This window comes from Balaenoptera physalus (genome assembly GCF_965194825.1).
Source record: "Balaenoptera physalus genome assembly, chromosome: 21".
NCBI lineage: Eukaryota > Metazoa > Chordata > Mammalia > Artiodactyla > Balaenopteridae > Balaenoptera > Balaenoptera physalus.
The window spans coordinates 14,814,574-14,839,900 of record NC_138902.1 but is presented as its reverse complement, the minus strand read 5'-3'; the positions used below and the strand labels follow the sequence as shown (position 1 = coordinate 14,839,900).

At 46.5% G+C, this 25,327-nt stretch overlaps 1 protein-coding gene across 2 annotated transcripts in view; it reads left to right on the top strand.

Annotated features, from left to right (window-relative positions):
• ZMAT4 (zinc finger matrin-type 4) overlaps positions 1–25,327 on the top strand; it is a 352,855-nt gene that overhangs the window by 66,166 nt on the left and 261,362 nt on the right. For both annotated transcript variants that reach the window (XM_082444191.1, XM_082444190.1), the window contains one exon: positions 16,334–16,439. In XM_082444191.1, the coding sequence (XP_082300317.1) occupies positions 16,338–16,439 (102 nt within the window). In that variant the 5' untranslated portion in view covers positions 16,334–16,337. The remainder of the gene's footprint in view (positions 1–16,333; positions 16,440–25,327) is intronic.

Below are 25,327 nucleotides of genomic sequence, written 5' to 3'. Positions count from 1 at the left end.
CTTGCATCTCTCTCCCACCCTCCCTATCCCACCCCTCTAGGTGGTCACGAAGCACTGAGCTGATCTCCCTGTGCTTTGTGCCTGCTTCCCACTAGCTATCTGTTTCACATTTGGTAGTATTTATAAGCTCATGCCACTCTCTCACTTCACCCTAGCTTACCCTTCCCCCTCCCCCTGTCCTCAAGTCCATTCTCTATGTCTGTGTCTTTATTCCTGTCCTGCCCCTAGGTTCTTCAGAACCATTTTTTTTTAGATTCCGTATGTATGTGTTAGCCTACGGTATTTGTTTTTCTCTCTGTATGACAGACTCTAGGTCCATCCACCTCACTACAAATAACTCAATTTCGTTTCTTTTTACGGCTGAGTAATATTCCATTGTATATATGTGCCACATCTTCTTTATCTATTCATCTGTTGATGGACACTTAGGTTGCTTCCATGTCCTGGCTATTGTAAACAGAGCTGCAATGAACATTGCGGTTCATGACTCTTTTTGAATTATGGTTTTCTCAGGGTATATACCCAGGAGTGGGATTGCTGGGTCGTATGGTAGTTCTATTTTTAGTTTTTTAAGGAACCTCCATACTATTCTCCATAGTGGCTCTATCAATTTACATTCCCACCAATAGTGCAAGAGAGTTCCTTTTTCTCCACACCCTCTCCAGCATTTACTGTTTGTAGATTTTTTGATGATGACCATTCTGACTGGTGTGAGGTGATACCTCATTGTAGTTTTGATTTGCATTTCTCTAATGATTAGTGATGTTGAGCATTCTTTCATGTGTTTGTTGGCTGTCTGTATATCTTTGGAGAAATGTCTGTTTAGGTCTTCTGCCCATTTTTGGATTGGGTTGTTTGTTTTTTTGATATTGAGCTGCATGAGCTGTTTGTATATTTTGGAGATTAATCCTTTGTCAGTTGCTTCGTTTGCAAATATTTTCTCCCATTCTGAGGGTTGTCTTTTCATCTTGTTTATGGTTTCCTTTGCTGTGCAAAAACTTTTAAGTTTCATTAGGTCCCATTTGTTTATTTTTGTTTTTATTTCCATTTCTCTAGGAGGTGGGTCAAAAAGGATCTTGCTGTGATTTATGTCATAGAATGTTCTGTATATGTTTTCCTCTAAGAGTTTTATAGTGTCTGGCCTTACATTTAGGTCTTTAATCCATTTTGAGTTTATTTTTGTGTATGGTGCTAGGAAGTGTTCTAATTTCATTCTTTTACATGTAGCTGTCCAGTTTTCCCAGCACCACTTATTGAAGAGGCTGTCTTTTCTCCATTGCATATTCTTGCCCCCTTTATCAAAGATAAGGTGACCATATGTGTGTGGGTTTATCTCTGGGCTTTCTATCCTGTTCCATTGATCTATATTTCTGTTTTTGTGCCAGTACCATACTGTCTTGATTCCTGTAGCTTTGTAGTATAGTCTGAAGTCCGGGAGCCTACTTCCTCCCGCTCTGTTTTTCTTTCTCAAGATTGCTTTGGCTATTCGGGGCCCACCGTGATTCTATATGACCTCATCTTAACTTCCTTACATCTGCAAAGACCTTATTTCCAAATAAGGTCACATTCCCAAGTCCTGGGAGTTAGGACTTCAACATACCTTCTTCAGAGACATGATTCAACCCATAACAGTCAGTTAGTGTTGACTATGACGATGAGTATCTAGTAGCATTTTCCCAGATGTCCCACAGATGTGGTCTGAACAGTGGATGAGGCTAAATCCAGGCCGTGGGAGGGTGTGGCTCAGAACAGAGTTGCCCTGCCTGGGCAGAGGCAGAGTTGGTGAGCTCACTTGGTCCTCCTGCGATGTTGCAGTGCATGAAGGGACATTTATTCCTCTTTAGTGTCATCTCCTGTTCCAGCAGAGACCCAGTGTGCAGCTGGGAGGTGAGGGAGGGGGAGGGGAGCTTACTGTTGAGGAGGGGAGGCTATACTCACCACTCCTCCCAGACCAGATCACAGAGGCCTCGTTTTCTAGGGTGGAGCCCCTCTGTGGGCTCTGAGAAACTGACACGTCTGCACTGGTAGGTGGGCTGCCTGGCTCTCCCTGGAGAAGGCCTGCCCAGGGCAGCCCAGGGATGTCCCAGGGATGCTCTTGGAGTTGTTTTCTTTGGGACCATCCTCTGGGCTCTGCTTGATAATTTTCAGGATAGCACTCAAAGAATAGAAACAGCAAGTTCTCTTTAGACACAGATGGCCACACCAGTGCGTTGCAACCCTAGCTGACGTGCTTAGAACGGCTTCCAGTCCGTGGGGGAAGCACAGCACAGCAGGGGTGCAGCATATGTTATATCTGTTATGTATATGTGTACACCGGGAGCTGGGAGGACCTAGAAAAGGGTCCCTAACCCAGCTTGGGTGAGAAGAAGAGGAACCACGTCCCAGGGAGGTGACGCCTGAACACCTGGATCAGTGGGGTGATGGAGAGGCGAGAACACAGGCTAGCAAAATGGGGGGACGAGCGTGCAGGGCACACTGTTTGTGATGCATGGCAAGCCTTTGGGATGGCTGGGATTTGTTGGCTAGTGCAGCAGTTAGGAGGCTTGTCTGCTCCCTGAATGCATTTACATTTCAGTGGGAGTTAACACTTGTTCAGGTTTCAAACTGGTTCTCATCAGAAGGTGTAAGAGCAGCTAAGGTCCTGGAGGAAAACCGGTCAGTGACAGGGGCCAGCACCTCTTTTGGTGTGTTGTACTACGTTTTACCCGAGGGTCCCACTGACTGTGGGTCTAATGACATCTCCAAGGGACATCTCTTACTGTAGGACAAAAGAACCTGCGCAGTCTCTTCCTGCCCCGTGACACCAGCATCCAGTGGGTTCTATTGTATACGGTTCCCATGTCATAGGGCGCCGTCGAAGATGAGCCAGGGATCTTCCCCGGGTGCCAGGTGGCTTGAAATATCTCATTAGGAATAGCTGTGTGGGAAGAAACAACATTTTTAGCCGTGGGTAGGCAGTGTTACTGAAATATGAGTTATTTGACATTACGGAACTTAGAAACATCAGTTCAAGTCAGATGGTGCAATAATAACTGTAACCGCAGTGGAGACCACAGATCAAAGGGCTGGGAAATGGGATTCAGCTCTGGCATGTTTCTCTGTTTTGCATATTATTAAGTAGCACTGAGCCAATCTCAGGATACAGCGTTACCAGAGACAATTCTTGCCTCGGGTTGCCTGAATTTTACTCTGAGGATGACTTGCTGGGCTCCCAGAGGAGTTCTAGGGCTTCGGGAACTGATCAGGTCTCTGAATTTCTGATGAGGTGGGGTCCACAGTGGGGCTACGGTGTGAGGTTCACCTCCTGGGGAGAGAAGCAAGGTCAATGTGCGGGTTTGCCGGGAGGTAGACCCTGCAGGGTTTAGTGCTTGGGATGTTTACCAGGAGTGGCACCTGGGAGGGACATCGTGGAAGGGAGGGGCAGTCTCTCTACCTGCGAAAGAGGGTCCAGGTTGAGACTGTGTGTGCGACTTGTCCATCCTAAGACTCAGTGGCTGGTCTTTTCACCCTGCGTCCATCAGCGGCTGGGTGTGGGCCACCCTGGCTGGGAGTGGGACATTGGACGGGGTGACTGCAGCAGAAGCCACTCCCGAAAGGCAGACAGCTGATCCCCAAAGCCAACCCCACTCCCAGCAGCTGGGGCAAGAAGGTCTTCCCTGAAAGGGCATCTGGACCTCTCGTCTCTCTGTCCACCCCAGGAAGCTCCAAGTACTTATCTCAGTGTGGGTCCAGATCACTCAGTCAGTAAGCACGTCATGGCCCATCGACTTGGGAGGATGGCCTATTACTCTGGGTGGTGAGAAATCAGAACTGCTGCTCGCGATGTGAATGCACGGCTAGCTTAGGTGAAATCGGTACTTAAATCTACTTCCCTCTCTGACCTGATATCTGCACGACTCACAGGTCCCTGGCCAGGGCGTTCTCATTCCTGACCAAAGGATCAGTCACCAGAATCTGAGAGCCTGGTGGGGGAGGCGAGGCCCCCAACCCAATACCCCTCCCCTCCTCACAACCCCTCTCACCTACTCCCCAGAGTCCGACCCAGAAGGTGGTCTTTGTTAGGCATCCCTGATTCGCCAGGTCCCGCAAGTGTCTGGTTCTCCCCCCTAATTTAAAAGGGTGGCTTTGGTTCCTCCTTGCCCAAAATGCTTCCTAAAAGGAAAACAGTGAACATTCTGGACGGGCAGGGAGATGTAGGAAAAGAATGTTATTGTATGAGGTGGGGATCCCCAGTTTGTGTTTGCTCACAGGGGTCACCTGGGGGTAAGTCCCATCATCTTCCTGCGTGTCTTCTCTGTTCTCTCTGAGTGTGGAGAAGAGGGCAAGTGGTCCCTAAGGTCCTTTCCAGGGCTGCGATTTCCTTATTCCTGTCTCCACCGTGGGATGTGGTCTTATTCCGTCTCCATTCCCCTCAGGTCCGGGTGGCGAGTCCCATGTCCCTTGACTTCGGCAGCCCGGTGTTCACACTGCCCTGTTTCCTTACCAGCCCATCCAGACACTGATATGCTCTTCCACTGGGCAGCCCTACCTTCCTCCCAGCAGGTGGGGAAGCGGGCTAGGAGGGAGGCTGGGTAGGGGCACTGATTTAAGGTCAATCCGGTCTGGGTAGGTGGGCAGGAGAGGTGGAGGGGCTGACAATTCACTGCCAGGCTTGGGGCAGGGGTACGACTTCAGTGATGCATGGGGGAGGGGGCATGGCCTTAGAAGGGCATCCCTCAGCCCGTAGTTGATACGCCCCTCTTTTCCCCAAAGCCACAAACTGCTCAGCCAGGTGATGAATCTAGATTTAATATGGTTTCATTTTCTGGAAACTGCCCAACCCCAGCTCAACTCAGCTGAAAAGGCAAGAAGCACTGATTTAGGGCAAGAATTTGAAAGTGCAACTACATTAGGAGCTGGAGTGGTGAGATGGGAGCTCCTTCCCAACATCAGGGCTGATGCCAGACGGCCAAGCTGTCGTTTCTGGCGAGGTGACAAGGCCCTGATACTCTGCTGTGAGGCACTTGCTCATTACCTGGCATCCCTGTGGTCATGGCCGTCTGCTCGGTTCTCCCCCCTCACAAGATGGCAAAGCAGATCGCACAAGACACCAGTGCCAGCATGCCGGGCACGAGGAGGATGAATGCACTCAAAGCCGGACAGAAACAGAGTGGCCTTCCTAGAAGGTGCCACTGGTATTTGAAAAGGGCTCCTAGTTAAAATACATGAAAAGGCCCTTCTAGTCAATGTACCAGTACATAGGCTTTGTCCTCAAATGGTGTGGTACTTTTCCATAAATTGCTTGATTTTTAGATGCCATAAAAGCACCACATCTCTTCAAATGAGGAAGTGATTGGTACAGGCCCGAATAAGCATTCTTGGGGAGGCCTGGGCTGCTTAATGCCGTCACCCAGAGCACACAAGGGACAACGTAGAGTCGAATCTCTCAAGCTTAAGACCCTTGAAAGTCTGGCTTTTTCCAGCTCCCTCAAAAGCACGTAAGAGGTTTAACTGGTAAAAAGTATGCTTCTGGGTAACTGTTTTCCAGCCATGTCATGGTGCTTGTGTTTGAGTTGAGTTCGCTAAGGTCATGCTAGGTAGACCCTGGGGTCGTAGTGACTTAGCACATCAGAAGTGTATTTCTCAACCACGTAACGTCCAGTGGGCACCAGGGGTTATGGCCGTGGGGCTGCACTCCATGTGGTCACTCAGGATCCCAGGCTTTCAGAAGTTTCACTTCTTTAACACGTGGCTTCCAATGGACTAGGGGATGAGTATCGAAACCTCAGGAGGGAGAGAAAATAGAAGATCGTGCAGCCGGCTTTCCAGGCCCGCCTACAAGAGTGCACTTTGTTTTTGCCCAGATTGCATTGGCCAGAACTAGTACAAGGCAGACTAACTGCGAGAGAGGATGAGAAATTCAGATTATTTTTTGTGGCTGGGGAGAAGGAAAAATATAACGGTGTCTCTGTTATAGAGAGTGTGGAGGATTTGCTTCCAGAAAATTCTGTCTCATCATTGGTGCATAGAGGGTATCTATCTATTTATCATCAATCTATCTATCTGGCATCTATCTAACCTCTATCTATCTATCTATCATCTATCATCATCATCACTATCATTCACCATCTTTAATAACAATGAGCCCCTATATAACACCTTTCAAAGCAAAGTTAAGATCTGGCAACAACTTGCATCCAGTCACGTGACTCCCTCATCCTGCCCGTCTGCACTAATCACCATCCTGAATCCTGTCCTCATTTTTTTGCTAAACATTTTCGGAGGTGTATCTTCTCTACATGTATCCTAAAGATGTATCTATTTTTATTTCAGTTTTTTACTCGTAGAAAGGATCTCGTGTACATGCTCTTTGACTTACTTTTTCCATGTAAACATTCGACTGCCACGGTTCATCCGTATTCTGGTGTGTTGCGGGACATCACTCATATCGTGGTTCTCCCTCAATTTATTCATCCCGCCTCCGGCAGATGCGCATCGGGCTGATTGCAGGTTTTGCTATTTGAACAATGCTTCCACCCTCATCCTTTACACGCCTCGTGTCGTGCACGGAGCAAGAATATTTCTTGCCTGTCAACTGGAGTGCTTAGCCTGATGAGATAATGCTTAACTTTCAAACTGCTCTTCCTATCAAAAGTGTGTGAAAGACCCTGTGTGTCCATACCTTCACCAACACTTGATACAGTCAGATATTTTCATTTTTACTAATCCCTTCATTGTTTATTAATGTGCATAACACACACACCTTTTAATGCTTAGCTTCCCCTGGTAGCTGGATTCCCTAAGCTCTCATTATTTTTCCTGCTTCTTGCTGCATCCCAAAGCAAGACGTGCTACACGATCTCAAACCAGCTCTCAGATGGGAAAAGAAGTTCTGATTGAAAGATTTCACGGAAGGGGCAGACCTGCAGGCAGGTTGTTGTCAGTTTGCGGGTGGGTGGCCCCTACCTTTGCAACATTTAATTCCTGCGTCTTTTCATCTTGGCCACTCCAGATACTATTACACAGCTCTACAATTTTGCTGATTTTATGAAAAGCAGCACGGAAATCGAGACCAAAGAGGAATCTCCTGAGGGGCCAAGGCAAGTCAGCAGGCTGGAGTAGGGAACGGGGCTGAGAATGTTTGCTGGCTGACGGAAAGCCACACAGCATCCTCGGAGTATGGATTAGAATAAAAGTGATCGTTTTCCCCGCAGCGGCTCGGTCTGGCTCATCTGCACTTGGTTACAGGTGCAGAACTATGCCTCCAAGCCCTGGATGTGATAGCCGCATTCACATCTGCCCTCAATCTGTCTGGTTCAGTAGGGGCAGTCGTGTGAAGAGAAATCATGGAAACAAGTTACGGTAATGGAATACTTACTTATAAACTGCATTTGCAAAGGCTTGTTTCCACTGTTCAGAAGAAAGATCGTGTTGTCTTACAGCTTGTTAAGAAAATCCACCTGTTTTAAGGGTGCACCTGCTCCACCCAGGCAGCTGGCACCCTGGGAAGTGAGGAATCCACATCGTAGGCTTTCTTCCTTCAAGTCGGGGTGGGGAGGTGGCGGTGGGGGGGTGGGGAGGGCGGGAACCTAGTCTTTAAGATGCTAGTGGCTTTTCCATCTGGGTGCACAGCACTTCAGTTTGATGGAAAGAGCAACAGAAAACATAAAAGGCGTGTTCTTCTCGCCCATATTTTCTCCTCCCCTCTCCTCCTCTTTGTGGCTTAGTAATTTATTTTTTTCTCTCTGCCTCTGGTCTTCCTCCTGAGATGGGGGCTCTGTGTTGGCCCCGACGGAAGGGATAAACAAAGGGAAAATCTGAGTTCTCCATCCACCACGCATGTCTCCCCTCTGATGTGGCAGAAAGGGAAAGAAAATGCCTCTGACCCACTGTGATGGGCAGAGGTGCTGGAGTTGTACCCATTCATATCCTACGGAAGGAAACGGTGCTTCTTCTGACAAAAGTGCTCCGTCAGGCCACTCAGACCCATCAGCTGGGGGCAGTTGGGCTCATCGCCTGTTACCGCCAGCCACCTTGGGCCCTCCCCACAGCTGTCTCCTCTAGGGCCTTTGGGAAACCCAGACAGAAGAGCTCTTACCTTTTGGAAACCTGTTCACTCCCCTGCCTCTGCCCACATCCCCCATCTCTACTGTTCACTGGAGACAAAGGTCCAACCCTGAAATCTTAGCAGGGACTGTTAAGCCACAGAACATGTAGAGATTCTAGAATGACATGAGAGAGAGAGAGAGCCACTGCCTACTAGCTGGTATGAATATTTTATTTATGTGTGGAAGGAGATGGGGATTCTGTGTGTGTTTCTGCAGAATGGCGTGTACCGAGTCCAGTGTGTGAACCTTCTCGTGAGATCAGAACCTTGGAGTTGTTCACTGCGGCAAACCTAGTGCCTAGAGGGGCACCAGCACGTAGTAAATGCTCAATAAACCCCGGGTGATGAGTAAAAGGGGGATGCGAGCGAGGCTGTAGGATATGCTGGACTTGGGCAGAGGCCGTTTTGTAAAGGTCATAGAAAATCTGAGGCGCTGGGGTTCCTGGAAGCCTTGGGCTCCACTCAGCCCCCTGACGTCTACAATCCAGACTCACACGTCCTGACAAGGCACAAGGGGCCGGAGAGGGAGAAGTGGCCGGGGACCAGATGCACACGTGTGTGCCCTCAGAGGCTGGCCCAGGCTGGGGCCATGTTTGCTGCTCTCCGCCCCAGGTGTCATCGGCCAGCCCGAGCCATATGTGGACGAGACTGACAGATATGGTTCCACAGCCTAGGGCCTGGGATGAGGCACGTGTGCCCAGCAGAGGCAGATGCCTCTGAGTCAGGATCGCAGTGCCCGGTTTTACAAGTGAGGAAAATGGTGCCATTAAAAGGCAATTATTCAAGTGGTGTTAAGTCAGCTTTGCAGCTCCTGGCGACGCCAAGCAGAAGAGAGAGAAGAGAGTGGTGTGGGGAGTTCTCTGTCTCTCTCAAGCTCAGGCTGGAAAGCAGAGCTTGCGCCTGCGTGTGGATAATCTGTGGTGAGGGGCCTGGACCTCCAGATTCCTTTACCTGAACATCATCAGGAAGCGGGAGGCAGCATCCGATCAGCAGAAAGGGCTTTGTCCCAGGAAACAGGGAACCCAAAGGTGCTTCAAGCTGGTTGTGTATCTGACGTCCGTCCGGATCTCAGCCGCTTCACGGAGGTTCCAGGTCCCCCGTCTGGCCACCTGGGGGTGTGCGGTGAATTAAAGGATAACACGTTGGGTCTGTGGCCCCGAGAGCTGGGCTCGGGCATCACTTCATTTGCGTGCTCTCGGCCCCCTTTCTCTCTCTCGGGTGCGATTTCATGGAAGTCCAGTTTGCTTCCATTTCTGGAGCACTTCCCGTGGTGGTTTTTGCTCAGGCTGCTTCGTCTGCTGCCATGGCAACCAGCCCTGCGTCCCCCACCTTCACATGGAGGGAGATGTGAAGGGACAAGACAGACCCAGCTCATCTGTGGGATTGTTGGTCCCTAGAGGCAGGGGTGGGGGTGAGGGGTCACTGTGGAGATGTTTCCAAAGTCACGTGTTTGTCTCCAAATCTTTGTCTGCTATGACAGGAAGGCTCACGGGGAAGGCGGTTTATGTGCCCCAGAAAGACAGTGGCAGAGCCTGAAAGGGGAAGGGAGCACAGATCAGGCCACAGACACAAGAACACCAAAAGCGGGCTCCAGTTCAGGGCCCTTTCGCCCGTAGAATAAGAACTCAAAGTATCACAGAGAAGCAGACCAAGGCTTATTTGTTTTGTGCTGAAAATGGACCAGCCCCGATTCTCATAGCTTTCCTCCTTCTGAGTAGAACTTGATCCCCTCCAGTATTGGTAAGAACAAAATAGGAACCATTTCAATAGTCTTTTTGAGGTTAATAATTTTAATTTTAAGATGTGGCTGAATGTAAATGGCAGCAGGATTCCTCCTGTCTGTTTCACGTTCATAAACCAGGGGAAAGTTCGTTTTAATTGGTGGCATTTTCAGTCAACCATTCAGCTTGTCAAAATTGAAAGAGACAGAAGTCTAGCCTCTCCGCACGGGGCACTGTGGCCGCGGGAGTCCAGCCCTTTGCTGGGGTGGGCACGGGACATAGAGTGGAGGGTCCCAGCCGGATGAAGAGGAGCCAGCCAGGCTAGACAGAAGGGTGGGCTGGTTTTGCAGGGTGTCAGGCCAGATGGGAGGGCAGAAGTAGGTACTGAACCTGAGGGTGAGTCAGGCTACTGATGTGCAGGCAGAACAGAGGCAGAATGTGCGGGAAGACGGTAGCACATCCCAGTTTGATTAGATAAACGCAGGTAAAAGCGTCTGGACCCTGAGGTCAGTTCCAGCCTCCAAGGTTCCACCCGGACAGTTGGGGCGCTCCAGGCCACAACATAGGAATTCTGGGCAGGATGTCTGCCCGACACTTTCATTTTCATATTTTTAATGCTGCTCCCTAGACGGGCGATAGGAGAACAGACTGAAAGGCTCACCGCGCTGAATTCCACCCCAGGGAGGGAGCCAGGGTGAGGGCTGAGCGGTTGGACACAGAGTCAGCCCCAGCTTGGTACCCGACTGCCACTTACAAACTTGTTACTCAATCCGAAGCCTTAGTTACTCATCCAGAAAATGAGGCTGATGACGTTACCTGCCTCTTGGAGGAACTGAGTCAGGTGGTCAGGCTCTTAGCCCTAACTAAGCCTGACTCAGAAGCACCACTTAGTATGTTTATAGTAGTAAAATAAAATCTTCGTTCCTTCTGGGTCTAGAGTTTTCACCAGAGTCAAACGCTGGTGGGAGTACTTTTTTTTTTTATTTTGGCCGCGCCGTGCAGCATGTGGGATCTTAGTTCCCCGACCAGGGATCGAGCCTGTGCCCCCTGCAGTGGAAGCGTGGAGTCCTAACCACCGGACTGCCAGGGAAGTCCCATGTTGGGAGTATTTTTAGATGCAGTCCCTGATACTGATGAGTTCACAAAGTCAGACGGAGTGACAGTTTGGAAATGCAGAAATATGCCCCTAAGGGTAAGAGTAACACTGTGGTTGAAATTGCCATGAGTCTTAAATCCTATTTTTTAAAGGGCTAGTGAGGGGAGAGAGAGTGAGTGAAGAGTAGGTTAGGTTATTAGATCTTATAGATGAGCTTCGGAGGGAAAATGCCCAAATCTGTGACAGGATACCCAGCGGTGGGGATCTCCAAGCCGAGGGCTTCTCTCTCCAAGGGATGGGAGCAGAGATGCCTCCCTGGGGAGTGTGACAGCTGTGGCCACCGCAGGGCCACCACAGTGAGTGGCTATGGGTGCAGAGAACTGGTCTACCCCCAGACTTTGGGTGGAATGTGCTCTTCCTTTGCGTCCCCCCGGGGAGCAGTTCACAGCGAGAAGAGCACATGTGGGCAAGAGAGAGGGTAGGACGCAGTTCTCATCAAATTGCTCCGTCTGCCAGTATCAGCACCTACCAACAACAAGAATAGGTTTTAAACATTCATGAAGTATGGGGTCTTCACAAGCATAAGGCCTGAGTATCAGCCGGCAGTGGAATCAGTAGAAACAAGACATTTTTGTAGATGGTATTGTTAATACAAAAGAGGAAGCCTGTGAAGGCAATAAAAGCTATGATTTCAGCACACCGACTGTGTTATCTTCCCCCTTAGTCTTGAATGTGGTTCTGTTTATTTCTCTGCTTCAATATTTACAGCATCCCTCCTGAAAATAAGAATAACGATAATATAAAATTAATAATATTCATACCAGTGGTGGTAATATCTGTTTTTGGAGTGTCTGCCATATGCTACACTCTTTGTTAGATGCTTTCAATCTTCACCTTCTCTAATCACCGCAATAACCCTGTGAGAATGTTTGCCCCATTTCACAAATGAGGAAAGCAGGGCTCAAGGAGGATATATAACTTGCTCAAAAAACCTAGTTGGCAAGTGACCAAACCTGGATTTGAACTAATGTCTTGTTTTTCTCTGAAGAGCCCTGCATGGGTTTTGGGATCTTTAAGTCAGAAGCTATTTTAGCATTATTAGAAATGGAATGGAATGAAGAATATTAATCTCGGCTATGAAGCCTCAGGTTTCTTTGAATTTTCAGCCAGTGTTCCTGAAATCTACTCTTGAGGAGCAGAAAGAAGCAGAAAGGAAGGCTTCACATCTGCATTTGAAGATCCTGAAAAACGCCATTCCTTACACCTTGAGATATGTGTTGGGACCTGGCTCTCCTGCTTCCATCTGGACCTTGAAGTTTGTGTACCCCTCTCTTCCTTGCATCTTGCTGCCTTTTCCCCTTATGTTGCATAATCCCAAATAAGCCCACCAGTGCCCTTCATATATATCTTCTTATACCTACTGATAGTAGGATTTTCTCCTGTGCCAGGGAAAAGAATTAGCTCCCGAGTTGGAACCCATTTCTCTCCACTCCAATCCTGTCCATCCTTAAATTTCAACTCTTATAGAGCCTCCTTGACGAGTTCCCTATAATGCCTCTTGTCTCTTCAAATCCTGTAGCGCTTTTTACCAGCCAATTACACTTGCTGCCTGTATTTGGTGGGTATCTCTCTTCTCACTCAATAGCTCATAAAGATTTGGAAGACAGGATCTGTGCCTTCTGTTGTCCCGATGCCTCACACATAATAGATGTTCAGTAACCATTATTGAATAAACAAAATCTCTCCCCTCCAAATTTTCTTTATTTATTATACTGAACTACACCTCTGAGTCTTACACTGTCACCGCTACACATTTAAATATTGCTGTATAGAGACCTAGGTCTATTGCTGTATAGAGACCTAGGACAGCCAATGAGAATCTAATCATGTTCCTATTCTAGTACTGCCTCCAATTCTACTCTGGGCCTTTACTTTCCTACAATACAGGCAGCCCTTTCCTCTGTGAATACTGAAGAGTGATAGAGAGGTTATTCAAGTCTTCAGTGTTTGCTTTGGAATGTGCCAGGGTGGGGAATACTGAGGAAGCTTTCCTTCAGATCAGTTTCAAATTCAGGACATCAGACTGCTTCCCTTACTCTTGTCTCCCTCCTCACAATGCCCCAGTGCCTGGTCAGAGTTCAGTACAATCAGCATGTTCTTAGAGTTTGGGGGGGGGCATGTCACCACACATTGGCCCTGATGGACAGTATGACTGACCAGTAAGTGATCAGTGGCCCAGCCCTGTCTCAGCTCTAGCCAATGATTCAGCACCATGGACAAGGTTAAGGAAAGACAGTCAAGTTTTCCTTTTTCTTCCCAGCTCTCCTGTACTTCTGAAGGCCAGTGAAGCTGGGAATCCTATTCTAAACAAGCTGGAGGAGAGGAGCAAGTGACAGCCTCCCCTCTTGGGAAGTCCACTCTTTGAATCATAAATCAGACCCTCTGCTTGTCTAAAGTGACCTACACAGAAAGAGTTCTCTTTTCTTGGAGTAGAGGTCTCATGCACAAACCAGTCTGACACTTGTTCACTGATAGCGTCCCACTGGAATTTAACTCATTCAGGTATTCTACTCGGGCCGTGTCGATTTCAGAGGGGTCTTTGTTACCATTTTACTGTATGTGGGCTTGTTCAAGTCAATATTCTTATATAAAACAGTGGAAAAAGCCAGGATATTCTCTTCTTTCTTTGAATTTTTTTTTTTTTTTTTTAGTATACACATTTTATATTCTGCCTTTAAAGCTATTTCTGCTGCACAGCTGCTTTACCGAGACTCAGACTCCTACGGGCCCTGCTTGGTCCGACATGTACCTTGAATATCCTTTCACACTGTTTGATTTCTGCAGTCAGTTGTATAATGAGGCGGGAGTGTGCATTCAGTTTGGAGATTCCTATTAACCAGGTCACCCGTGAATCTATTTTCGTGCTTTTCTTTATTAGAAATAGCAGGGAACACGATAATATTTAAACACAACTACTTATAGGAGCTTGGCTTCAAAAATACACCTTACCAAGTTTTCTTTTCTCATTTGACATTTCAAAATGTTGTACTACATTTTCGCATCATCAAAGCACCTCTTCTCCATTTGCACTCTAGGCTGTGAATACAGACTGTTGCAAATGACAGTGGATGTTTTGGAGGGTCATTTGGATTTGTGATCCTCTGCTGACATATTTGGAGTGTTTCATTCTGCTCTTGGCATTGCCTTTGAAGATGGTTCATAAAAAGACAGACACAGACCAAGACGATAAGGCAGGACAGGTGTTGGGAATAGATAGAAGAGAGCTATCTTCAATACTTGAGGGAGGGGATCTCATGAGAAAGGGGAGTAGAATAATTCTGTGTTGTTCCCAAAGAGAATCAATGAGTGAAATCTACAGGGGGACAGATTTTGAATCAACCTAAAAAGTACCTAAATACTAGAGCTGCCAGGCTCTCTGGAACAGGCTGACATGTGAGGTCGTGAGCCTCCAGGCACTGCAGGTGCTGTACTCCAAGTTGACCGGGCTGTCTGCCCGGAACGATCCTTCCAGAAATAACAGGTCCATTTCAGCTGTGAGAATCACTGGTCCTTACTCTTTGGCATTACTGTTGGGACTCAGGGCATTGCAAACCATAGGTACTCGTCTCCTGGGAGCAGAAACTGTGAATCCTTTTGAACTGCTTAATACAAATGCCCTAACGGGCCAAGATAGCCAAAGGTAAGGTAGAAAGTGAGTTTGGAGTTGTTGAGTAGGCAGCCTTTTATTTCAGACGGATACTTTACTCTCATGACCCAACTATTTAGATGATTTTTTTAAATGTCTTAAAATGGACCACAGTCCTTCATCTTGTTGCATTAATCAAGACTTGCCCGATATCTTACCAACATCGGGATGTCAGTAAAAATGGGATAGTGATTCCCATTCAAATAAAAGGAGCTTTACAGTTTATACAGTACATTCTTCTAGATTTCTCCTTTTGATATTCCCCACAATTCTCTAAGGAGGCCTGGAAAATGTTGTTTTCTCAACTTTTATAGGGAGAGAACTGAGACCTAGAAGGTTTAGTGACTTACCATATCATGCAGCTTGCAGGTAGCGCTCGACCTGGGCTGGAGAGTGGGAATTGGGATCAGGGAAGTTGGGCAGTATCTGTGGCCATGCCAAACATCAGCAGTGTGACTCTGGACAGTGTCATGTGTACAGTGAGGGTGTCAGAGTAGGATGAACTCCATCCTCCACCCTACAGGGTGCCCACCTCACCCTGCTGTCTCGGCTTCTCAGGCCTCTTCATATGCATGGCCTCTGGCACAGTCCTTACTCTTTGCTTGGCAGGTAGGAGGTAAGATGAAACAAATTTTGGGGTTAGAGAAAAGCATCCTGATGTGCTAGTGTGTGTTTCCAGGGTGGTGACATTACATTTCAGCTACTGTAAGACACCTCTGTGTCAGCTCACTTTCACAAGCTTGAGAACTTTGGCTGCATTTTGGTTTGGGGTTTGGAATTTGAGGATATGTTTGTTTACCTCTGTGGTCTCACTTGTGGTGTGGAGCGGTGGAAGTGACCTTTATGAATTTCCTCTACCCTACATGTAGAAAAGTCAGCAGGAATCATGAGGGCTTCTCACTTTACAAGGCATAGACTTGCAAAGAAAGTGATACTTTAGTCTGATTTTACTATTTAATTGTCTAAGTAAAGCTATTGAACTCAAAAGTCAATTTGATATTGCTTATAAGTCTCTTTACAAAACTAACCTGTTTCCATGTACTGCAAAAGCAATCCATGTTCATTGTAGAAAATGTAAAAATAAGGAAAATTATGTGATTACCTATAATCTCCCAAAGATAACTGCTATTAACATTTTGTTAAAACTTCCTGGAATGGTTTTCTGCACACCTATACATGCTTTAAAAGAAATTAGTATAATACTGTACATATTGATTTGTAAACCTTTGTTGTTAATGGTAAACTTTTTCCTATTTTACTAAATATTTTCTTAAAGGATTTGATCAGAGTTTGGATTTGGGAGCCATGTAGTATTCTAGTGTATGGATGTATCAGAATTTCATTTAACCTATTTCCTACTGTTGGCTATATTGTATGCTTACAATATTTTGCTAATATGAATCATTTTTGAAGATGTCTTTTCACATAAATCCTTGACAATACAGTAGATGTAGGTCTGATTTGTCAAACAAAGAAAACTAAAGCTGGATTTCAGTTTTTCGGGGTATCAGCCACGCTGTTGAGCATTTATGAGAAAATGGTCACCTATACACTTACTAAGGTCGATTGACATGGTCACCCCAAAGGTTTGGGGAGATCTCCCCCACTGTCACCATCATTGGATCTGGTACCGGGCTCCTGGCTTCTTCACACACTTAGTGTCATGCATAAAAACCAAAGCAGTGGATTCATCTTGCTTTTCTCTTCTTTTGCTTCTCTTTTAGCCTGATGAAGTCCTCCGATATCGATCAGGATTTATTTACAGACAGTTACTGCAAGGTGTGCAGTGCACAGCTGATATCGGAATCTCAGCGCGTGGCCCACTACGAGGTAAGAACAGCTTCTCCCACTCAGTGTGTTCAAATGGAAGCAAGAGTAGCCTGGGTCAAGGCTGTGGGACTTGAGGGTGCTGCTTTCTGGACCTGGGGCAGATCTTGAGAAGCACAGGGCTTGAGCCGGCGAGTCTGAGATCAGGCCAGGACAAATGTGCATGCGTGGAGTTGGAGAGAGTGCTGGGGATGTCACTCTCAGGCCCCTGGCTGCTTCCCAAATTCTGCTTTTTCCTTTGTCCCTCAGCCCCTGGGGACCCAGTGCGCTTTCTCTACTTGTTAAATCTGTCATTGTTCATCCCTGAAGTTCCTTTCAGGGACACAGCCCAGGTTGCATTAGTGCCAGCTTCTCTTTCCTTCTCTGACCCTGAAGAAAAGCTCAGAGGCCCTTTCTTCATCACTGGAGGGAAACATGGCAGCATCAGTGGTTCAGCACCAAATTCCTTCCACCTTCTGGCTGCTGCCCCCAAAAGTGTTTATTAGCAAGAAGACATCCCCCCGCAGGGTGATGCCCAAGTTTTAAAGCCCAAATACTCTTGAAGGACATAATTCATTGGCTTTGGCTTTTTAGGATGGAAGTTCAAATGGCTGCTTTTTGATCTTTTATTGGGAAGAGAGGATGAGAGGAGACAGGTCGACCAGTTTCTGAGGAGGGAATGGCGGGGGGACACGCGTGGAGAAAAGGGGAGCCTGGGCCCCCAGATGCTGCTCAGGGCCATTAGCTTTGCAAGAGAACATATAGCAGCGAGAACATGAGCTTTCAAGGGCAATAATTTGTAAGTAATTTTAGCTTAGAGGGCTTAGCCAGCAATTTTCTTTTTGTCTGACAAATGCCAGTTGTCACTGTCACTCACCAAACTCCTCTGAGCCTCAGAATCCTCTGTGCACGAGGAAAATAATAATAACCACATGCACACACACATACCGAGCGACGCATTCATCGGACCATGTGCGCTCCTCAGGATTTTGTGGTGACCAGAGAGACCCCTTGAAATAGCATTTGTGAAAACACTTCGGAAGCTGTACAGTGTGGCAAATGTGCAAAATTACATTATTTCTCATTATTAACTCCGTGGCAGCAATATTTGGATGAAGGCAAAGAAAACTTGCTCTTCAGAGAAAACTTTTAAAAATCAGCCTCTGTGAAAAAAGTCAGCATATTCTTTTGTCAGTAGGCAACTGAGTGGAAGAGGAAGGAAATGTGAATGCAGAAGAATGATCAACATGGAAGATAGCCATCTTTCGAAATTAAGAATTTCTAAATTCTGTAGGTATTGCTTTGTAAACACATATGGTTTTTATTAATTCCATTTCCCCAGTGAAGGAAAATCAGGGAATTTGTCCCTGCCCTGAAATTCCACAGCCTCCTATTATGTTCTCCCTTTATTAGACTTTTTGGGTTCCATTTTTAATCATCTTACTAGATTCTTGAGGCCAGAAAGAGAGTTTTATTCATTTGATCTTCCATAATTCCTGGGACAGCATGTGCACATCAGAGCTGTTCAGTGAGCTTTTGTTTACAAAAATAACCTGGTGACACTGTCCAAACACTGCTTTTTTTGTTACCTGAGCTAGAAAAGTAATGTCAGAAAATCGAAAACAACAATTTTTTTAAAGGAAAAACATCTTAGCTGCTCAGCTACGGGTTTAGTTATTTGAACTCAAGTTTTCCTGTTACCACACTGCACCAGCTGTGGCATAACTTAATTGTTTAGAGGATGTGTTAAGATTTGTTGTGTGTAGCATAGATGAGAGGGAGAAGAGAAAGCAATTGCAACAGATCTGCAGTTAACCGAGTTACATATCATCAGAACAACATGAAATGTGTTCCCGTTAACCAGGGATGGGAACTCTGGGCGAGGGTTCATCCCCTGCTTCCAGGTAGAGGTGGGTACTTGCTTCGGGGAAAATACACATGCAGAGCTGCTGCGGGTGCGGAAAGGGTATAGCTGGGACTGAACACACCTCGTGTGGTCTCTGGTCTTCCAGCTTCGGTTGGAGACGTCCCCAGTTCTTCATCTCTAGGTGGATGGCTCCTATCAGATGATCTCAAAGGCCATCTGAGAACTGATATTTTCATGCCGTTCATCCCTCCCACCCTCCACACACCTGCTCTGCTGAAATTGCACGTAGAGTGGGTCTCTGTGAGTCCTGTTGCCAAAATTTGCCCACTGTACATCGGGGCCGGATTAAATCTCGGAGACAGAGTTTTGGGGGAAGTAGAAAGAAATAGCTGTATTGCTTTGCCAGGCAAAGGGGGGCCTAATGTCCTCAAGACTGTGTGTCCCACCCTGGAGCGGGTAGTGAGGGGTCTTACAGTGTTCAACGAGCAGGGCGTGGTGAGCACGTGGACATTCTTCTGATTGGTCGGTGGTGATGTAAGTGGGAATCAACATCATCAGCCTTCTGGCTCCAACCAGCCTAGGGTGTGCGTGTTTGTGGGCAGCACACAGTTTACTTCTCCCACCTGCTGAGGGTTTCAGTATCTGCAAAACAGCTCGAAGGACGTGGCTCAGAATATTATTTATAGCCCTGGAGGAAGGTCCTTGACTTTTTTTAATGGTTAAAGTAATATTATTTGTCTTGCTTGACCATTTCCTTTCTTTCTGCATTTTCTCACTTCTCTGATTAAATTTATTCTTTGACTAACGTTCTCCTACAGACAAAGAGGCAGGCGGAGGACGTGCGTGGGTGTCCATCCTGGGAAGGTCTCAGAGGGTCCAGCTCCATTACGGTCCCAAATCCCAGTCAGCTCACTGAAAATGTGGCTACAGATATTCTCAGTGCTCTTTAACTGATTTATTGCTTCAGTATGATTTTACTCTCAGTTTGACCAGATCATATTCCCAGCCTCCCTTACAGGGCAAATCAGTGGGAATCTTCCGTGTATTTTCTGCGTGCCCAACACTATTAACGTTTGATATAGCAGGCGGTTCTGGGATATGTGAGGAATAGTCCCTGCCACCAAGAGGCTTATGAACTTCCTTGGAAAGGAAAAGCCATGGATAGTTTAGTGTGGTATCTATGTGTGTGAGACCGGGAACAGGCTCTGTAGATTCTGCTCCTAAAAAGAGGCTGATCTAACTTGATATAAACAGAGTGTTCATTCTTCTGCCCATTTGACTTTCTGATGTATATGCTATGTTGTGCTGTTAATTTTTTAGATCTTTGCATATTCCAAATTCAAAAGGGTGAGTCATCACCGAGAGCTATTATGGTCAAGAGAGATTTGTGGGGATGACGTGAATTTTCGAGGTTTCAGTGGATGCGTTAAATTTAGAGGTTGCTAGAATAAGAAGCCTTGGAATCTCCAAGGAGGCTGGCCTGGCTGGACTGCAAGATTTGTGTTGGAGGAGAGAGGCTGGCAGCACCTACAGGTAGGGTGTGATCAAGGGGTAAGGAAAGGGGAGTCTGGACTCTTGTGAGGCTCTTAAGTATTTGAGAGTGTAAAAAATAACTATGCATTTCTGAGTGACAGCCCATCGACGGTGGTCAAGATGTATTGTTGGGAAAAGAACAGCTCTTGATATGACTTTTGCCAAGAGACTAACGTGCCAGTCTGCTGAAGTTGGAGGAAAAAAAACAGAGCAGACGTGTAATGGCTAATAGCTTCATGTCCCATTTAAAAGCCTGAGCCTTTGTACAGGAGGACACAACCTAATATATGTCTAATGGACTAAACCCTTCCATGCTATACTTTTTTTTAAGATCTCTTTTTACATATGAAGTCCTGGGCTGAAAAAAAGGGGAAACATAAAGACATTATTGTTTTTCTTACTTGCTAAGCATTAATAACATGTAATGTTTCGATGGAAAATATAATTAGATGTTGCCTCTGCTCACTGGTTGAATAGTCTGAATCAATAGAACCAGTAGACACAGACACAGAGGGGAAGAGAAAGCTTTCAAATGAATACGCCTGAATGTTACAGAGGTTAGAACTTGTTTCCCATTGAGGCCATGAGGGAAGGGGTGGTTTTCTAAGTGTAGGAAGAAGAGGATTGGAAGACTATGAGAACTGAAACCAAAAGGACAGAAAGATTATTTTCTGGAGTAAAACTAAAGGAAGAAGATGAATGATCACATCTAGCGGGAGAGAAAAAGATCTTGTTAGGCAGGGAGCCAGCCATCAACACGCCAGCCCCGATTCCTTGCCCGTTTTGTGAACCCTAATACCCTTGTGTTACTTTGCCGGCTGTGTAATTAATCACTGCTTGTGAAATCCATGTCTCAGAGGCACCTCCAAACAAGATTGCAAGCTTCCTGAGGGCAGGCCAGAGTCATGCACTGTGTTTCTCATTTATTTCCACAGCTTGGCCCATGGCTGTTGCTCAGTGGCACTTCGAGGGTGATGAGGAGGTTGCGGTGGGGACTGGCAGAGGGAAGCAGTGGGGCAGGTGTAATGGAAGTGTTCATGGATGCACCAGAACACGCGATGCTGTACATTTGGAGTCGCTCTATACTCTCGGAGCGGCCTTCAATGTAGAGGTGACAGTTCTGCAGTTATAGGAAAGACGGTTCTCTAAATTGATGGGGAACTCTTCAGACATCTCTGAATCTTGTAGTAATGTCAGTCCTGGCAAGTGAACCCTATCAGTCCCCCCGGGAATGTCAGAATCTAGGGTCAGGTGCATTGGGTCTGCAGGGGCATGCTGAAATGGATTTTTCAGTTTCACCTGTTTTGATGGCCTTCCAAAAGAACTCTGCCTTCCTTAGCTTCTGTTTAAAGTGGGGAATAGCTGAAGGGCACTCTCTTAGTCTCTATAGGTCCAACAGTGAATGGGGCATAAGTGTTTCCTGGGTAGAGACAACAAGGTACACATGAGGTCTCCAATATATGCTGATTACTGTCTTGACTTTTTGGTGTTACCAATGCCTTTATTGCCTTCTCCCCCTTAGTCCCTCATACCTTCGTCTCCACTTTGCTTCTTCTTTTTGCTAATTGCCTGAGTAAGCATGCAAGCTGGACAACTCCTGGCATATGTGTGAGAGTTGGGGGTCAATGTTGTGTTGTGTTTCTGCATCAGTCCTGCCAGGTACCACGCTAACTGGACTTGAATATCGGCAGGGCTCACTGTATCCTCACACCACTCACATCTCTCCTGGGTACCACCGGTGATGTGCTCCCGGAGATGCAAGTACTAACTGTGTGAGGACGATTAAGGATCTTTATTGCAGGGTGCTGTGGAGATGCCTCCTTTGCATTGTACACTGAGATTTGCTGTTTTAGTCTCTTCAGATCTCTTATAGTCATGACATGCTTAATTTCTCCCAGATGCTCTTACTACAATTATTGGTGCATCTGCCCAGGCTAAAGCAATTCGTACTACCTTTCCTCATGTCCCTGATTGCCTGATACTCTTTGATGTCTGTTTCTTGACCAATTCATGAAGACTCTTGAGCTTCTGTGAAATTTATTCCTATTCTTATGTTTTTCTATTGTTAATTCCAGCAGGTCTGGCCAGTTTACCTTTTATCACTTATTATTAGTTAATACAGTTTACTGGAACATAAAATAAATGATTAATAGAGAAGCTACAGTGAAGTAGACAATACTAGGCAGAAGAACACACTCGACTCGGGACAACACAGACATTGACCAAGAGCAGTTGTCAGACGCTGTGCTTACTGTTCATTGGTTAAGAGCAGGTGGTTAATGAGTTCTCATTTGCTGAGAGCATATGACGTCACTCAGAGGATTTTAGGAGCCAGGCCACACTCCACTGGCTGGAACTCAGTTACATGGTCCCACTTAACTGCAGGGGAAGTTGGGAAATGCTCTTTCAATGTTTAAGGAAATGAAATGGGTGCAGTGAACACATAGGATCATCTCTGCCGCGTCAACCCCTCTGGTCACCATTACATTCTCCCTGGGGCACGTGGAACACATGCATCCCATCTCCATGGGAACAGCCTCCAGGTGCTACCCAGTCACTGCCTACAGCTCAAATGTCAGGATCTCCAGGAGGGGAGTGGCTTTCTCTATCAGTTGTGGATGTGAGTCCTCTTGGTTCAGCCACCAACGAACAAATGAGAAATGTCATCTCTCCCCCTCTTACACTTTAGAGTGGTGATGACAGCAGTAATATTTTCCATCTGAAAAAGGAAGAAAAGAAGGCTAAGAGTAACCACTAGTCCATAGCAAAGTCGACATCCTGCAGGGCAGGCATTGGGAAGTTTCTCTTCCCAGGGAGTGGGGGAAGTTACCCAAATAGATTCCGATCTTCCCCTCTGGGAGGGTCTTTTTGTTCATTTTTCCCAGTGATCCCTGGCTCTGCCTCCAGAGTTCTTCCCTGTCCGTCCATGGTCCTCCTTGACACATGTGAAACGGATCCTGGGTCCTCCATCCTCCTTGGGGACCGCCAGCACTCACAGCCCACTTTCTGCCTGAGATTGATTTAAGGTTTGGAGACTATTCAAAGCTTTTCTTATTCCAGATCATAACAGATTTAGTAATACAATTCTCTCAGTAATATAGAAGGCTTCTGATTTGTTTCCTTTCAGAAAGCTCCTCATGTCATAACCATAGTTTTTCCGAGACATAATTTCAAGGCTGTTTATTATATTGCTTCCTTACTTCTGTGCCTCTATTTTTCAGTTTCATCGTGGCTACCTTGAGGTTATTTAAAAGTGGGTGGAAAGACCCATCCTTAATCTGATTTTTGCCAAAGGCCTGAGTCACAACGTGCAACTGAGAAATCTCATGGGGTCTGCAATACACAATGTCTTTGAAAATGACAGAGAGGCAATGAGGGAAGGGGCAAGGTAGGGTAGGGGATCAAGAGGTACAAACTACTATGTATAAAATAAATAAGCTACAAGGATATATTTTACAGCACAGGGAATATAGCCAATATTTTATAATAACTATAAATGGAGTATGATCTATAAAAATTAGGGATCGCTATGTTGTACACCTGAAACTAACATAATATTGTAAATCAACTATACTTCAATTAAAAAAAAAAGTTAAAAAATGACATCTCTTACTTTGAGGTGACTAGAAGCAATTAGCAAATGACTTTTCCAACTCTTTAAGTCTCAAATTTCTGAAATAGCTTTTTATTTTGCTTATATTTATTTGCTAGTGTGTCAGCTACACATCATAGTTCTTGTAGTTCTTTGATACTTTTATAAAAAACCTAGCTGAACATCAGTAACAGGCAACTAGGAACAGGTAACATCTATCCAAGCAATCCGCTTTTCCATCTTCTTATAGTTTTCTTAGAATTTTAACCACTTCCTAGTGCAGAACCATTGAGTTCTAGCACCATAAGCTCTGGAGGGAGGTCTGCCCTCCGGGGTATTATAGGCAGTAGCTTTGCCAATATTTTGTCACTGTATATCCCAGATCTGCTGTATCTGTACCCTCCCCACCTAACTCTCCACCTGCTAAGCCAATGCCAAATATTTGGTGTCTTGTTATGGGAGAACCCCCATTTCTATCTTAGACAAGGTAGGCTAACTGCAGTCACAAAAATCTCAGCATCTTAGAAATAAAAATTTCTTTACTGCCTGCGTTATAGCCCATTGTGGGTTAGCAGAGGGGGTTTTTGTACCATGTAATTATTTAGGACTAAAGTTGACAGAGGCTCCACTGTCTTTGCTCCTGACAAAGATGATAGAGCCATCAGTTGCTCTGAGTGTCAAAGTCCAGCTGACATTTGGGGGACCGATGGGCAATGTGGGTGACTGTGCAGGACATTTTAGGGGCCAGGTCTGCAAGTGACAACACCATATTCACCCACATTCCACTGACCAGACCTCAGGCCTATATTTGCTGACTGCATGAGAAGCTGGGCAACCAATGTGGCTTAGCTGGGTTCCCTGGAGGAAAATGGAGCCGGTTTGGTGAACATAGAGCACTGCCTCTGTGCACTGCATGTGTGTGACACCAGAGGGACATCGTGACCAGGACCTGCTGTGGGTTTGTTGGGGATGGAGGGGGGGACGTAGAGAAGAAAGAGGAAGAGAGGAAAGGCTGTACATCCCCAAGGGAGTGCTCTTGACAAACAAACATACAAAAAACAACTCTGGGGAACTTCCTTGGTGGCGCAGTGGTGAAGAATCCACCTGCCAATGCAGGGGACACGGGTTCGAGCCCTGGTCCGGGAAGATCCCACATGCCGCGGAGCAACTAAGCCCGTGCGCCACAACTACTGAGCCTGCGCTCTAGAGCCCGTGAGCCACAACTACTGAGCCCACGTGCCACAACTACTGAAGCCTGTGTGCCTAGAGCCTGTGCTCCGCAACAAGAGAAGCCACTGCAATGAGAAGCCCATGCGCAGCAACGAAGACCCAATGCAGCCAAAAATAAATAAATAAATAAATGTATTAAAAACAAACAAACTACTCTGGCAATCACGTGTCTGGGGGCCCCTGTGAAGTTGATGCCTCTTTCACTTCCATGATGTGTGGAAAACTGAAGCCAACATGTGTTGTTTGTCTGAGACAAAGAAATACAATGCTATCAAATGAGGATTTTCTCTCCAACTCCTCCGACTTAATTGGTCAAGCCCAGAGATTTTCCATTTGGAATTTGGAGCCTGTGTTCTGAGCGGCATGTCCAGCTGGGAGGATCCCCCTTTGCTCTGCCTTTTTGGGCCCCGCCATCCGGTCTCCCAGGCTCTGAGCTCGGGGGGCCCAGGTGGTGAGCGGCCTGCCTACCCCACCCTCAGGGGCTCTCCATCTGTGGGCAGAAGCTGGGGATCTGTCCTTGGTATCTCAGCATCTTCTAAAGATGGCTGGCTGGGAGAAATTTCTCTTTGCTCTCCCTTATAAGAAAAGGTGTTCTTCTGCTTGAGAGGCTGCTTTATCACAGGCCCTTGACTCTGATCTAGTTTCCTGCTTTGCTTTATCCACCGGATCCATGGCCGCATCCAGCAACAG